This window comes from Mizuhopecten yessoensis, unplaced genomic scaffold, assembly GCF_002113885.1.
Source record: "Mizuhopecten yessoensis strain PY_sf001 unplaced genomic scaffold, ASM211388v2 scaffold5927, whole genome shotgun sequence".
Classification (NCBI taxonomy): Eukaryota; Metazoa; Mollusca; class Bivalvia; order Pectinida; family Pectinidae; genus Mizuhopecten; species Mizuhopecten yessoensis.
The window spans coordinates 176,521-191,041 of NW_018406293.1; the positions used below are offsets into that span (position 1 = coordinate 176,521).

Genomic DNA, 14,521 nt, shown 5'->3' on the forward strand with positions numbered 1-14,521 from the left:
TATATACACTTGTTAATTATGACCTTGATCTGTATATACACTTGTTAATTATGACCTTGACCTGTATATACATTTGTTAATTATGACCTTGATCTGTATATACACTTGTTAATTATGACCTTGATCTGTATAAACACTTGTTAATTATGACCTTGATCTGTATGTATACACTTGTTAATTATGACCTTGATCTGTATATACACTTGTTAATTATGACCTTCACCTGTATATACACTTGTTAATTATGACCTTCACCTGTATATACACTTGTTAATTATGACCTTGATCTGTATATACACTTGTTAATTATGACCTTGACCTGTATAAACACTTGTTACTACTTATGACCTTATGACCACAGGTCAATGGTTTTCCACCAGGTACTCTGGTTATCCCCACCACCACAAGTTGGCTTGTCTTTAAATGACCATTAAAGCTGTTAATAGGATGTAAATGACATACAAACCTAACCAATACACAGGTGGTGTTTGATTAGATGGTTCCAGGTACTGAAATCAATTATCTGTTTGACAGAAAATTATAACTGGGTTTTATAGTACAGACTCACATATTAAACCGATCGGTTCTACTTGAATTTTTATACAGAATTTCAAAGCTTTATCAGAAATTGTTCAAATATTCATTATTTAATTTGCAAAAGTCATTTGTTTATTGGAATTGTAAAGTTATTTCATTACAACATTGAGGTTACAGCTTATTGTAACATCTGAACAATGAACAGCCTGTCACAGACATGTGACACGTAATGATGTATGGACAGATACCTCACCCACAAGTACAATGTAACAATCTCAATGTACTGTACCTAAGTAAGCTTCCTATAAGTTTACAAGGAAGGAGAAATATACTGGTACATGTGTTCACAGCCTCTAGCTAGGAGCTTGTTTTGGTGCTAGGGAAAGCAGTTTTAAAAAGACCTTAAAGTCTAGCAGGAATCAAGAATACACCATCATACAATGGTGTTTCCCAAAACTTAATTATGTAAGAATGCTTAGACAACATAGGTCGATCAGCTTCGTTTCATTTTTATAAAATCTCGTTCAGCACTTAAATTAACAGCAGATAATGTGCCAGACCAAACCTGCAGAGATAACTTTTTTCCCAATTTACTTGTTCGGGATTTGTACTTTCTGTCAAATAAGAAAACAAGAGGCCCATGGGCCTTAACGGTCACCTGAGTCCTACAGTATTTATTTTTGTTGTTGAAATATGTACCAATTTGAGTAAAAAATAGTTAAGTATAATGTTAACTTAACTTTGTCAGGACCATGAGCTGATCATTCCTAGACCGATTTTAAATAAGATCGGCCTATTAGAAATTGTTTTTAAGTTTAGAATAGGTATTTACAAAATAGCGGCTGTGGTGGCCATATTGGATTTCTGATTGACCTGAAAAATAACAACACTTTGTCAGGACCATGAGTCGATCATTCCTACCAACTTTCAGTTCAATCGGCCCAGCAGAACTTGACTTTAAGTTTGAAATGTAAAATGTTAACGGACGACGGACGACGGACGACGACGGACGAAAACGGATAGCAATAGGTCACTTGAGCTAAAACTCAGGTGACCTAAAAAAGGACACATCTGTACAACAGATACCTGCATATACAGGTAAACTATGTATAGTAAATACCTGTCTATGAAGGACACCTCTATATAGCAAATATCTGTCCATTAAGGACACTTTTGTAAAGTAAATACCTGCTATAAAGACACTCCTGCATTTAGAATTTAATATGCAATTCTTCAAACCTATGATGACATTATACTTAAAAAATATGTTCAGCAGAACTTTCAGATTTTGTAACATGTTTTTGGAATAAATATATATTCTTTAGAAATTAAACGTGTCTCCAAAACACTTGAGATATATTTAGGGATGAAGATAAATGTCTACAATTCAGTTGTGTTAATAGCTTTTTCAATATCTATAGCTCTTCAGCTGAATCTTCAGTGGAATCTTGAGGTGTTTTCAATTACTAAGACCTTGAAGCACAAATAGCATTATTCAAGCAATCCTCCCTGGGAAATTGTCTCCTACTCAATTATAGGCTTGGAAATCACTTCAAAATGCAGCTGTGAATTCTGTGTGCAGGATGTCAATTACGTTAAAATGCCAATATCATGTTCAACAATTATACATTCACAAATGTAATTGGCATGCTATATTGATACAGACAGCCTAGTATCAACATCACACCAGCGCCTGTCCGTCGCCCGGTCTACAAGCTTTGTTGACCACAAGATCTAGCATATTTGATGACAGACCAGGTCTAGAACATTTGATAGCTGCAAGATCTAAGGTGTTTGATAGCTGCAAGATCTAATGTATTTGATGGCCAAAAGATCTAAGGTGTTTGATGGCCAAAAGATGTAAGGTGTTTGATTTGGCCAAAAGATATAAGGTGTTTGATTTCCAAAAGATCTAAGGTGTTTGAATTGGCCAAAAGATCTAAAGTGTTTGATGGCCAAAAGATCTAAGGTGTTTGATGGCCAAAAGATGTAAGGCGTTTGATTTGGCCAAAAGATATAGGGTGTTTGATTTCCAAAAGATCTAAGGTGTTTGAATTTGCCAAAATATCTAAGGTGTTTGATGGCCAAAATATCTAAGGTGTTTGATGGGTGAAAGATCTAAGGTGTTTGATGGGTGAAAGATCTAATGTGTTTGATGACAAACGATCAAGGTGTTTGATGACCAAAAGATCTAAGGAGTTTGATGGCCAAAAGATCAAGGGGTTTGATCGCCAAAAGATCTAAGGTGTTTGAAGGCCAAAAGATCTAAGGTGTTTGATGGCCAAAAGATCAAGGTGTTTGATGGCTGCAAGGTCTGGAGCATTTGACAACGTTTGAATTCTATGTGATGGTCTGAGCACAGATTTAACTCTATGTGATGGTCAGCACAGATTGAATTATATGTGATGGTCAGCACAGATTTAACTCTATGTGATGGTCAGCACAGATTTAACTCTTGAAGTCGGAAAGAACTTAACAGACCTCTTAACAGGATCTTAAAATAATTGTAAAGATATTGTTTGAAATATCTTAAGAAAGTCAACACATTGCTTTAATTGTACGGATACTTGCGGCGGTTCGCTCACCACCCTGCTTTAAACCGCTATCAACAAATCTGTACCACACTCCAAGTGTCTTATCTATATCTGAAGCCTGGAGACAAGTTTTAACATAAGCTATCTCTTAATACACCAGGGTTGCTAGGTAGAACACAATACAGGTAAACCATGATTTACCTGTGATTATATTTCTCCCCCACAACCAGGTGATCACTGACATAAATTATCTACTAGCCATATCAAGGTCAATTGGTTCCTAATAATATCCCCGGATTGCAAGGACACATATATCTTAAGCCTTCAGGATCACTTCTGGTACTCATTACATAACAGTCCTTACTATTGGTCAATAACGTCATTACCATAATGAAGAAATTGCACAAACTAGATTAGGATTGGCTGACATGATCTCAATTTCAGATAATAAATGAAATGGGTGAATAATTCTGTTAGTGGATGAGGTCATTGATAGGTTTACACCTGTACACACAGGTTTGAAGGTTTACACCTGTACACACACAGGTTTGAAGGTTTACACCTGTACCCACACAGGTTTCAGGATTTACACCTGTACACACACAGGTTTGAGGGGGACTTCAACGAAACAAGGAGAAATCAAAGTACTCAATCAACTGTCTTAAGGTACCGCTGTAAATTCTTCTATTGTTTTTACATTGCGGCAGAGTGGTTAACGCTCAATTCGGGATTATTGCATCATTTGCCACATACGGTTCAGACTGAATGCTGGTCTGAAGCTTGATTGGATAACAACACAATTTCTACAAATACAAATTTGGTTTTTAGGTTCACATGCATTATGAGTGTACCATTTGTTTTAGTATGCATATCTCAAAATGGCGGCTAGTCACACACTTTTCATTTTTGATTTCTTGTTTTACATCAAAACAACATGTACACTGTTATCTTTTATCATATTTACAAAACTTCCACAATATGTAGTGAAATTCACCCAAATTCTATCAACACTGCTAATTACACACACAGCTTTCAATATTACAAATTATCTTCTGTTGAATGATCAGCACAGTTAAATCATAAAATGCGTCTGGTATTTTTTCTATTTATCTGTACAATGTCATAGATACACAGCTATTTCAGACGTATACCCACATACATTAATCTTCTGTCGTTTATCTTTTTCTCTTCAAGATCTTAAATTTAGCTGTAAAAGTTGCCGTTTATCTTTTTCTCTTCAAGATCTTAAATTTAGCTGTAAAAGTTGCATCGCCATACTTGACTTTATTTTCCAATATAGTTCCAATACTTTGTCAGGTATTCATATTTGCCTTTACTATACTGTAAAACATGAAATGTTCGTTGTGTATAAACATTTGTGGTTGCTATTGAACCACGAAAATAAATACAACGAATTTGAATGATACACGTGTCTACTGTTTGTTAATATAGGATATCCACGAAAGTTTGTCCCACGAGCCGATCTAAATGGCTTCAAACCACGAAGGAAAGTACCCACGAACATTTCATGTTATACAGTAATAGGGTCTGACTGAAGTGTTTGTTGTTTTCTATTCTTTGACATTACTATGGTTTCCTATTTTACCCAGGATCTATAGCGTGCTAGTGATAGCGGTCAGCTGACTTGACCACTGAACCATCAACTGTGGCTCCAGGCTCCAAATTCCACACATCATAAGATCACTGACAAGGTGATCAACACATCGCCTCCTCATTTCTAAAAGGTACGCTGAGGATTTTTACAGGTAAGTCAATAAAACTCATTAACACTTTGGTTAATGTAACTAGTTGTAACGTCAATGGTAATGACTTTAAGTGTAAAGTTTGAACATTGTCAACTATTTTTCTTACTTTAATAGATAACTTTTATATTCACACCTCACTTCTGGAAATCAAGAAGTTTATAAACACACATTCAGGAAAATTTTCTAAAACCAGGAAATAAAATCTATATTAATGTGGGTTATATGACATAATTGAAATAACATACATAAATGTGGGGACAGGTAAATATATATATATATACTCTTTAGTTGTACTTACTTTGTCTGGTGACTGGATCTGTCAATATAGAAAAGCATACATCATTATAAACATACACTTTATTGTTTACAGAATACAGCATCATTACAAAGAAATCTGGTACAAATATGTTTAAGCCATATCAAAAATGACTGAATAATTACAAGATAATTTATTAATCAGATATTCTAAATCAAGCCCAAAAACTACCTGAAGCAAACCAAAGAATGATTGTAATATACTATTGTACAATGATTAGCCATGGTAAGTTAAATTACAACTTGTTAAAAGATAGAAATAAAATGAGTGGAATTGATCACATAGCTACACAAAATGGTAATGGGTGACATTTCAAACTTTCCCAAATCTAACGGGGGGGTTAATTCCAAAGATCAAATACATTAATATCACAACTATGATAATGTTCGAGATGGTGTACATGTACAAACTCAATAGGACATCAAACCTTACTTACATATACATGTACAACTATACAGCTACATTGACTAGTATCATTACCACATGTGGACTGGATAATAGCTCCAGTACGAGTTATTTAAACTTAACATCACAAGATTCTTGTTGATATNCCCCCCCATTGAAATATCATATAAAGAACATCAAATTGAAGAACAGTTTGCAGAGCACTTTACTGTACTTGTCTGGTAAAAAGACCAAGCCTGGTTCTAAGCCCATCTATATCTATAACAGTTCAGTAAAAAATGCAAACAAATGCTTTTTGATGTCCTGTAAAAGGCCCAGCCCCCTACTTGGAGTAAGTAATTACCTGTTGTTCCCCTGGCCTTATTGAGGGATTAACACAGTAGCCCAAACAATCTTGTGTCTACAGACAGTCTCAGACAAAACAGGTGGATGGCAGAAGGACAGACAGACAACCAGCACAGCACCTAACTTTTATGTGAGTAGGGGGTCTCATTGATGAGGACAAACCAGAAAACATGTTTTATCTTGGAAAACTCTTTGACAGATATGATAAACAAGAGGCCCAAGGGCCTTAGCGGTCACCTGAGTTATATCATAGGTACTGGTAGCTTTATTTTATTGTTTAGATGTGATGTGGAAATCAGCATGTAAACTAAGTGAAATACAATACTTGTCATGTCATCAATGGATAAGAATTTGAAAATATTGGTAAATGTTCCCTTTGGGGCCCCGCCCTAGCCCCTGGGGATGGGGCAGGAATCCCAATTTGACAAAGTAGTACTCTCATTCACCAAAGATGATTCTGACTAAGTTTGAGGAATTTTCTGCTGAAAATAGATAAAATATATACCCAAAAGTGTTATTTCCCTATATAAACTATAGTAAACTTATTACCCCCTCCCCAAGGGAGAACGGATAGCTCGGGGTTCTGAAATTTACGATTTAAATAAAGCCCCTGATGATTTTCTTTCCATGTAGAGAAAATGAATGTAGTACCTCTAAGTCTGGAAGAGAAAAATTTGGAAATATTGGTTAATTTTCCCTTTGGGGCCCCGCCCTGGCCCCTAGGGTTGGGGTAGGAATTTCAATTTTACAATTTGAAACCATCTTCCTCAAAGGATATTTAATTCTCACCAAGTAAAAATAATTTCCTACAGAAAATTGTCAAAATATACCCAAAAGTGTTATTTCCCTATATAAACTATAGTAAACTTTACCCCCTCCCCAAAGGGAGAACAGATAGCTCGGGGGTCCTAAAATTTAGAATTTAAGTAAAGCCCCTGATTATCTTTTTTTCCATGTAGATCCAATGACTGTAGTACCTCTGAGTCTGGAGAAGAAGATTTTTGAAATATTGGTTAATTTTCCCTTTTGGGCCCCGCCCTGGCCCCAGGGGTTGGGGCAGGAATTTCAATTTTACAATTTGAAACCATCTTCCTCAAAGGATATTTAATTCTCACCAAGTAAAGATAATTTCCTACAGAAAATTGTCAAAATATACCCAAAAGTGTTATTTCCCTATATGAACTATAGTAAACTTTACCCCCTCTCCAAGGGAAAACGAATAGCTCGGGGGTCCTAAAATTGCAATTTAAGTAAAGCCCCTGATGATCTTTCTTTCCATGTAGAGAAAATGACTGTAGTACCTCTGAGTCTGGAGAAGAAGAATTTTGAAATATTGCTTAATTTTCCTTTTGGGGCCCCTGGCCCCAGGGGTTGGGGTAGGAATCCCAATTTTACAATTTTGTAGCCTCATCTACCAAGGATGCTTCTGACCAAGTTTGAAAAAAATCCATCCACTGGTTCTTGAGAAGAAGTTGAAAATGTAAAAAGTTTACGCACGACGGACGACGGACGACGATGGACGGAAAGCGATTAGAATAGGTCACATGAGCAAAGCTCAGGTGACCTAAAAAAAACATGAGATTTAAACAGTAAATCTATGGAAACAGAGATATGTAATAAACATACACGGTCCTAGTTTTAGATTTACTGACTGTAACACATGGTAAATTACAATTATTCAAAGTTTATACACAACAAAAACAAAAGTAATTATAGTTCAAGAAAATTTATTAAAGGTTCGAAACTAGTGACTTGTTCAGTTATAAAAAATTTAAGATTATTATTTTGGCATTCTTGGGGGCTGCTCATAAGTAATTTAAACTACTCAACATAATATGACCTAAAACAAACAAAGTACTTTACATACAAAATACATATTAATACTAACTCATCGAGCGATCTCGACACAAGGCAGGCGACCCTGCTGTGTAAGACAGAAAAAGACATGTGGCCTAGCGAGCGATCCCACTAGGCGTGTGAATATCAGCAAGCGTGAATGTAAGTACATGGCTCAGGAGGTAACCCCACTTGCAGGTATTTTAAGGCAATACGTGACTAACAGGGGCCTACGTCTGCAGGTACAACGACTCACTCTTGTACAGACAAAAGAGGTGGAGTAGTCCACCAGATACAATAGCCATTTGAGCGATCTCAAATGCATAAAAGTGAGTGTAAAGAATGTGTACGTGACTCTGGAGGTGTCGCCCTAGCAGGTATGGAAACGTGACTAACAGGGGGACTACATCTGCAGGTACAAAGATACAGACTCACTTCAGACATAAATCTATAATGTAGACTATATATATATACACAATATACATTTATGACAAAATATATACATAACTGAATTGGGGGTAAAAATTCCCCAAGAATTTAATGCCAAAAAAGAATGCAGTGTTTTGAAAAAAAAATACATGATATACCAGCATGTATTGACACAAATGAATGCCCCCAAGAATAGTATGTATATTTATTAATCTGTGTAGTATGTGTACCTTTATAGTGTACATGTATAATAGCATGACAAAGTTGTTATATACAAGTACTCGAGAAGCGCCCATACGTAATCTGCACTTATGCATTCGCTGTTGAGCCTTTCTAAAGGAGGAAGGGCAAGTATGAATATACCTAGTATAACAAGAAGACTTATTCGGCCTAAGTCTGAATCATGTGATCTTCGATTTCCCCCGCAACACCAGAAGTAGCTGCTCCATAACGAAATAAATGACCTGAATAAGAGCCATATGAATGTCCAGATCTAAAGAGGGTTTCTTTAACTTTACCAGAAAGGTACCTCTGTACAGAGGTTGAACACAGTGTGCATGTATTATGCTCACTTCAATGAACAAAGGAGAGGCTGGACAGGGGTTAGAAACCATGCGTTGGTCTACATTATCTTTCATAGACTTTACAGAGTACAATATGTTTTCAAAAAATATGATATCTACACCACTACCGAATGGGTCAGGTTTTTTTTGTGTTTTTTTTATGATGCAGTGTAAGGACGAATTTAGACAAGTCTTGAGCAAATCTTACATCACTAATTAGTATGAATTATCATGAGCATATCTACATGTAAATTTTCCACATCTCAAAAAAGGAATAGGTAAACGTTTGTTACCAGTACTTGTTACTTGCGTCCAACGGACTGCTCTGAAAATATATGGTAATCTTAGAGATCTATACAGTGGATCACCCAAGCCATTCTGTATATAATGAAACTGAATACCAGCGAGATATAACTTATGGTGTCAAAGCGAAAATTCAAAACAGTTTGACAGGAAGTCACAAAAGAAATCACATGGAATCGCTAAAGAGTTAATCACTACGAATTTCAAGAAACATGACAGTGCTGATTTGTAGGGTAGACAAGGTAATGCTGCGCATATGCTCAGAGCATTGTCCCACCAAAAATCAATGTTCATGGCATCATGACCTCATGGGCTGGTAGGCACAGGGTAGGCTGATAGTGGGCATAAGGGGCCAGCGTTCGAAATCTGTCCATCTGCTAACGAGAAATAGAGTTGGCCACAATATTTCTTTGCCCTCAATATGTATAGCATGAATACAATTGGTTGTGTAGCCATGGAGAGTTAGACGTCTCATAAGTTTCATAATACTTTGAACCTTAGATCTTCCTTTACTTATTATGTCAACAGTAGCAAGGTTGTCACAGTGAAATAAGATTCTTTTTCACGACCACAAATGACCCCATAAAACACAAGCCATCACTATGGGATAAAGTTCAAATAAGGCCATAGAAGTATCCTCCTCAAGTAGTGAAGGGGGAAACGACCCTTGAAACCAACTGCGACCAAGAATGCCTCCAAAAGCACTTGGGGTAGCATCAGTAAACAAATGCATGTCAGTAGCCAAGGTAACGTTGTCATCCAGAAAGAAAGGAATTCCATTCCATAAATGTGTATTCCATGAGCTGAGGAAGATAGACCACATGGTGGGTTGATACGGTAACTTTTAAGAGGAATTTCTGTGAAAGGGCTTATTAGAATCCTATGTCAACTTTTTTTTGAATCAAAGTAGACAAACAGTTTTAATTCTTTAAAGCAGACCTCAAATTCTTAAACCAAAATTAGGCTTCTGGAATGAGCTGAAAACCTGTGTCATAATATAAACAAAGTTAGGCCGTGCAGCAAATCCTCTACAAATTCCCTGTTATGATGGTCCTGCAGTTCCTGCCTTAAAACGTCAACATTAATAGACGCTATTAACGCTATCTCTTCTTGTTCGGATTGGAACTGTTACAATATGCTGAATAGCAGCCCCTTTCCCCATTTAAGTTGTTGCATAGCTCTTCACCATCATGGAATACACGAACGCGACAGTACATATCTGTAGATGAATCTGTTTATTATGACTACCTCTCTGATCTGGAGGACTCTGTTTGGCTGTGTCTGTTAATGTTGCCATAGGTACGGGGGAACATGGGCAGAAACAAGATTGATGTAAGGTACCGCTGCAGTATGGACAAAGATTTTGTGTTTTATTTGTGAAAACCTGACTGTTTAAAACAACACAAAGTACTAAAGACATACAAAATATATATTAATACTAACTCATCGAATGATATCGACACGAGGCAGGTGACCCTGCTGTGTTAGACAGAAAAAGACATGTGGCCTAGCGAGAGATCCCACTAGGCGTGTGAATACATCAGCAAGCGTGAATGTAAGTACATGTACATGGCTCAGGAGGTAACCCCACTCGCAGGTATTAAGGCAATACGTGACTAACAGGGGGCTACGTCTGCAGGTACAAAGACTCACTCTTGTACAGACAAAAGAGGTGGAGTAGTCCACCAGATACAGTAGCCATTTGAGCGATCTCAAATGCATAAAAGTGAGTGTAAAGAATGTGTACGTGACTCAGGAGGTGTCCCCCTAGCAGGTATGGAAACATGACTAACAGGGGGACTACATCTGCAGGTACAAAGATACAGACTCACTTCAGACATAAATCTATAATATAGACTATATTTATACACAATATACATTGATGACAAAATATGAAACCGCTCGTACGCTGAAATAACCCCCAGGACTCTGACAGCCGGTCATATCTGTACATGTTTGTAATCCAGTTTGGTTTCCAGTTACTTCAGCAAGCGTAGTAGAGCTATTGCTGACAGAATTGTTGGTTAGCGCATAGATTTTGTCATTTAGAGATGAAAATGTTCTTCTACATATAAGGAATCTCTGCTGAAAGTGAACTAAATGCCTGTAGATGGCTCGTATCATGGGCGCCGCCATCTTTATTGTAACTTCCGGTAAGCTGTGCATTTTGGGATCGCGCACCGTCAAGCGCGGGGCCCGCATCGGGGGAAATCCTATCGATGGCACGCAGCAAACGAACGAGAACAAATCGTCGAGCGTTACCTGGGGCGTGAATTCCTAGTTCCTCACAAGCTTCTTTTAGCCGGGAAAGCGTCCAGTTTTTAATTAATTCGGGGTTGTATCGAGTAAGCCTAGTCGAGAATAAATAATCAACACTTCGAGAACGCTACAATATCCTGTGAAACTCACGGCAAAAACTGATGCAGAAAACAAATAAATAGTCATCATTCGTCATCAACGTACATAACGCAGAACCAGCTGACGTGCTCATAATGCGATAACAGAAAACTTTCAGGTTCAAAACAAAAAATGGCGGGCGCACCGATGAGTGGGTTCAGAACCGAAGGCGAAGCATGCACGAACACGAATCGTCAAGCAATGCACACGTAATCCAGAATGTAGCTAAATAATGTTCCAGAATAAACACGAATTCCCATGTTAAAAAAGGGTATGATGGTTAACGATTTTAACCGTCAAGTCGAGCAAGAAAGTGCAACAAAATTAAAACCGCCAAACTGACCAACCCTTCGGAAAACAATGACCACTATCGACAATTAATTGAGGGCCCCCTAGGCCTAATTGCTACAGGTCAGTATATGGTCACGTGATTGTGACTGCGCCAGTTGGGCGGGTTATTTGAATAGATTTTTGTCTTGTATAAACCTCAATTTAGAATAATCAAAATTACATCATGTACACATGCATAGTACTGGAGGTCTTATTCTGGTTTTCTCGAGACTGAGACGATACATTCCAGGTCAGGTTTATGGGGACAGACAGTGTTTTGTGTTACCGGAGACAGACAGTGTTTTGTGTTACCGGAGACAGACAGTGTTTTGTGTTACCGTAACAACTATTTAGGATCAATCAACAGCATTAAGGGGACATTATCCACCCACATGACCAGGAAATCACATTTACAATAATATGTCAACTATCATATAACAAAGTATTGGAGACTGAGCATCCATACTAATCATTTCTGTCTCAATTAAAATATGACGAGACCAAGTGACAGTGGAAACCCTCCATACAACAAAAGTCATTTGTAACTGAAAACTCGGCAACTAATTTCCCTGTAGCATAAATAATACGTAATATTCTGACCAATCAAACACAGTGTTTACCATGTATGCATGCGATACTTTTCTCTGGGGAAAAATAATTTCTGGACAGACCAAAATGACAGATATTTGGCAATATTTATGTGCATACTCCTGAGCTTAATTGATGTTTGTCTCGAAAATTGTCTTGTTAATCCCTTTTGTTGTTCTCATAATCAGAAAATTCCCTTGTGATCCCTTAATGGGAAATAAAAGATCCTGTTATTCACAGTCCTGTCGTAAACATACGCAAACAAATGAAAACTAGAACACTGACAGGTCAGTAAGGGCCCCGTCTTGTGGCAATATATCCCCCATAATCATCAAGAAGCAATCTGCCCATATAGCTGAGCTTGACGTTTGACATTTGGACTTCAAAAAGAATCGCAAGGAAGCAAAATATACATTTTACATGTACTATGATGTGAGTCTTGTTTCCTTCCACCTCCATATTTGCTGGGCTAACAGAAATGTAAATACCGGTGCAATACTCATTTGTTAGCTTTGATTTGTTTTATTTCACCTTATATACCTCCTCCATCAAGAGCCAGGGTCAAAGTCAGAGATCCACTTTGTCTTTGACCTTTGGACCCAAATGACCTTGACCATTAACCCAGTGACCCTGATCTTTGGTCAGTTGACTTATTCTTTAATTCCGACCAACTTTGCTTCTTAATATCATAACAAAATGTTCATCAGTGAAAAATACAAAACTTGACCTTGACCCTTTGGACCCCGTAACCTGGACCTAAGGTCAGTTGACTCTGTGTTAAGTTCTGAACAACATTGCTTCATAATGTCATAACAAAATGTTCATCAGGGAAAAGGTACAAAATTTAACCTTCACCTTTGACCCAGTGACCTTGACCTTTGGTCAATTGACTCCTTGTTTAATTCTGAGCAACATTGCTTCAAAGTGTCATAGCGAAATGTTCACCAGTGAAAAGATACAAAATTTAACCTTGACCTTTGACCCAATGACCTTGACCTTTGGTCAGTTGACTCCTTGTTTAATTCTGATCAACTTTGCTTCATCATGTCATAACAAAATGTTCATCAGTGAAAAGATGCAAAATTTGACCTTGACCTTTGAATCTAATGACCTTGACCTTTGACCTCGACTTTTTACCTCAGTGTGTCTCTTTGTTTAATTCCGAACAACTTTGCTTCATAATGTCATAGCGAAATGTTCACCAGTAAAAAGCTACAAAATTTGACCTTGACCACTGACATGATGACCTTGACCTTTGGTCAGTTGACTCCTTGTTTAATTCTGATCAACTTTGCTTCATCATGTCATAAAAAAATGTTCATCAGTGAAAAGATGCAAAATTTGACCTTGACCTTTGAATCTAATGACCTTGACCTTTGACCTCGACTTTTACCTCAGTGTGTCTCTTTGTTTAATTCCGAACAACTTTGCTTCATAATGTCATAGCGAAATGTTCACCAGTAAAAAGCTACAAAATTTGACCTTGACCACTGACATGATGACCTTGACCTTTGGTCAGTTGACTCCTTGTTTAATTCTGATCAACTTTGCTTCATGATGTCATAACAAAATGTTCATAAGTGAAAAGATGTAAAATTTGACCTTGACCTTTGAACCTAATGACCTTGACCTTGACTTTTTACCTCAATGTGTATTTTTGTGAACTGAACACCTTGACCAAGTTTCATGTACATCAGTCAATAAATACCAAAGTTATCAGCCAGGAACAAAATTTGTGGACGGACAGACAGACAGACAGACATAGTGATTACTATAGGGCAAACGTATCTCCGATACGGGGCCCTAATAAATAGATTCTGCCTTAAAATTTCTCTATGGCTTTCCAATATAGTTGCATATAAAAAGGTACCGTATTTATCATGTTAAATACCCCCTTGTACATAAACAGGTACCATATTTACCATGTTAAATACCCCTTGGTACATAAACAGGTAACATATTTACCATGTTAAATACCCCCTTATACATAAACAGGTAACATATTTACCATGTTAAATACCCCCTTGTAGATAAACAGGTAACATATTTACCATGTTAAATACCCCCTTGTACATAAACAGGTACCATATTTACCATGTTAAATACCCCCTTGGTACATAAACAGGTAACATATTTACCATGTTAAATACCCCTTGTACATAAACAGGTGCA

The 14,521-nt window shown here is 37.2% G+C and overlaps 2 protein-coding genes across 2 annotated transcripts in view; one reads left to right on the plus strand and one right to left on the minus strand.

The window, feature by feature from the left end:
- The window catches only part of LOC110451305 (CD109 antigen-like), a gene marked incomplete at its 5' end in the record, with an annotated part of 299,728 nt that overhangs the window by 101,158 nt on the left and 184,049 nt on the right, over nucleotides 1-14,521 (minus strand). The window contains one exon of the mRNA XM_021499236.1: nucleotides 5,136-5,153. Within this exon, the coding sequence (XP_021354911.1) occupies nucleotides 5,136-5,153 (18 nt within the window). The remainder of the gene's footprint in view (nucleotides 1-5,135; nucleotides 5,154-14,521) is intronic.
- The window catches only part of LOC110451306 (FMRFamide receptor-like), a 70,434-nt gene that overhangs the window by 51,910 nt on the left and 4,003 nt on the right, over nucleotides 1-14,521 (plus strand). The window contains exon 2 of the mRNA XM_021499237.1: nucleotides 4,682-4,837. The gene's annotated coding sequence lies outside the window, so the exon portion shown is untranslated. The remainder of the gene's footprint in view (nucleotides 1-4,681; nucleotides 4,838-14,521) is intronic.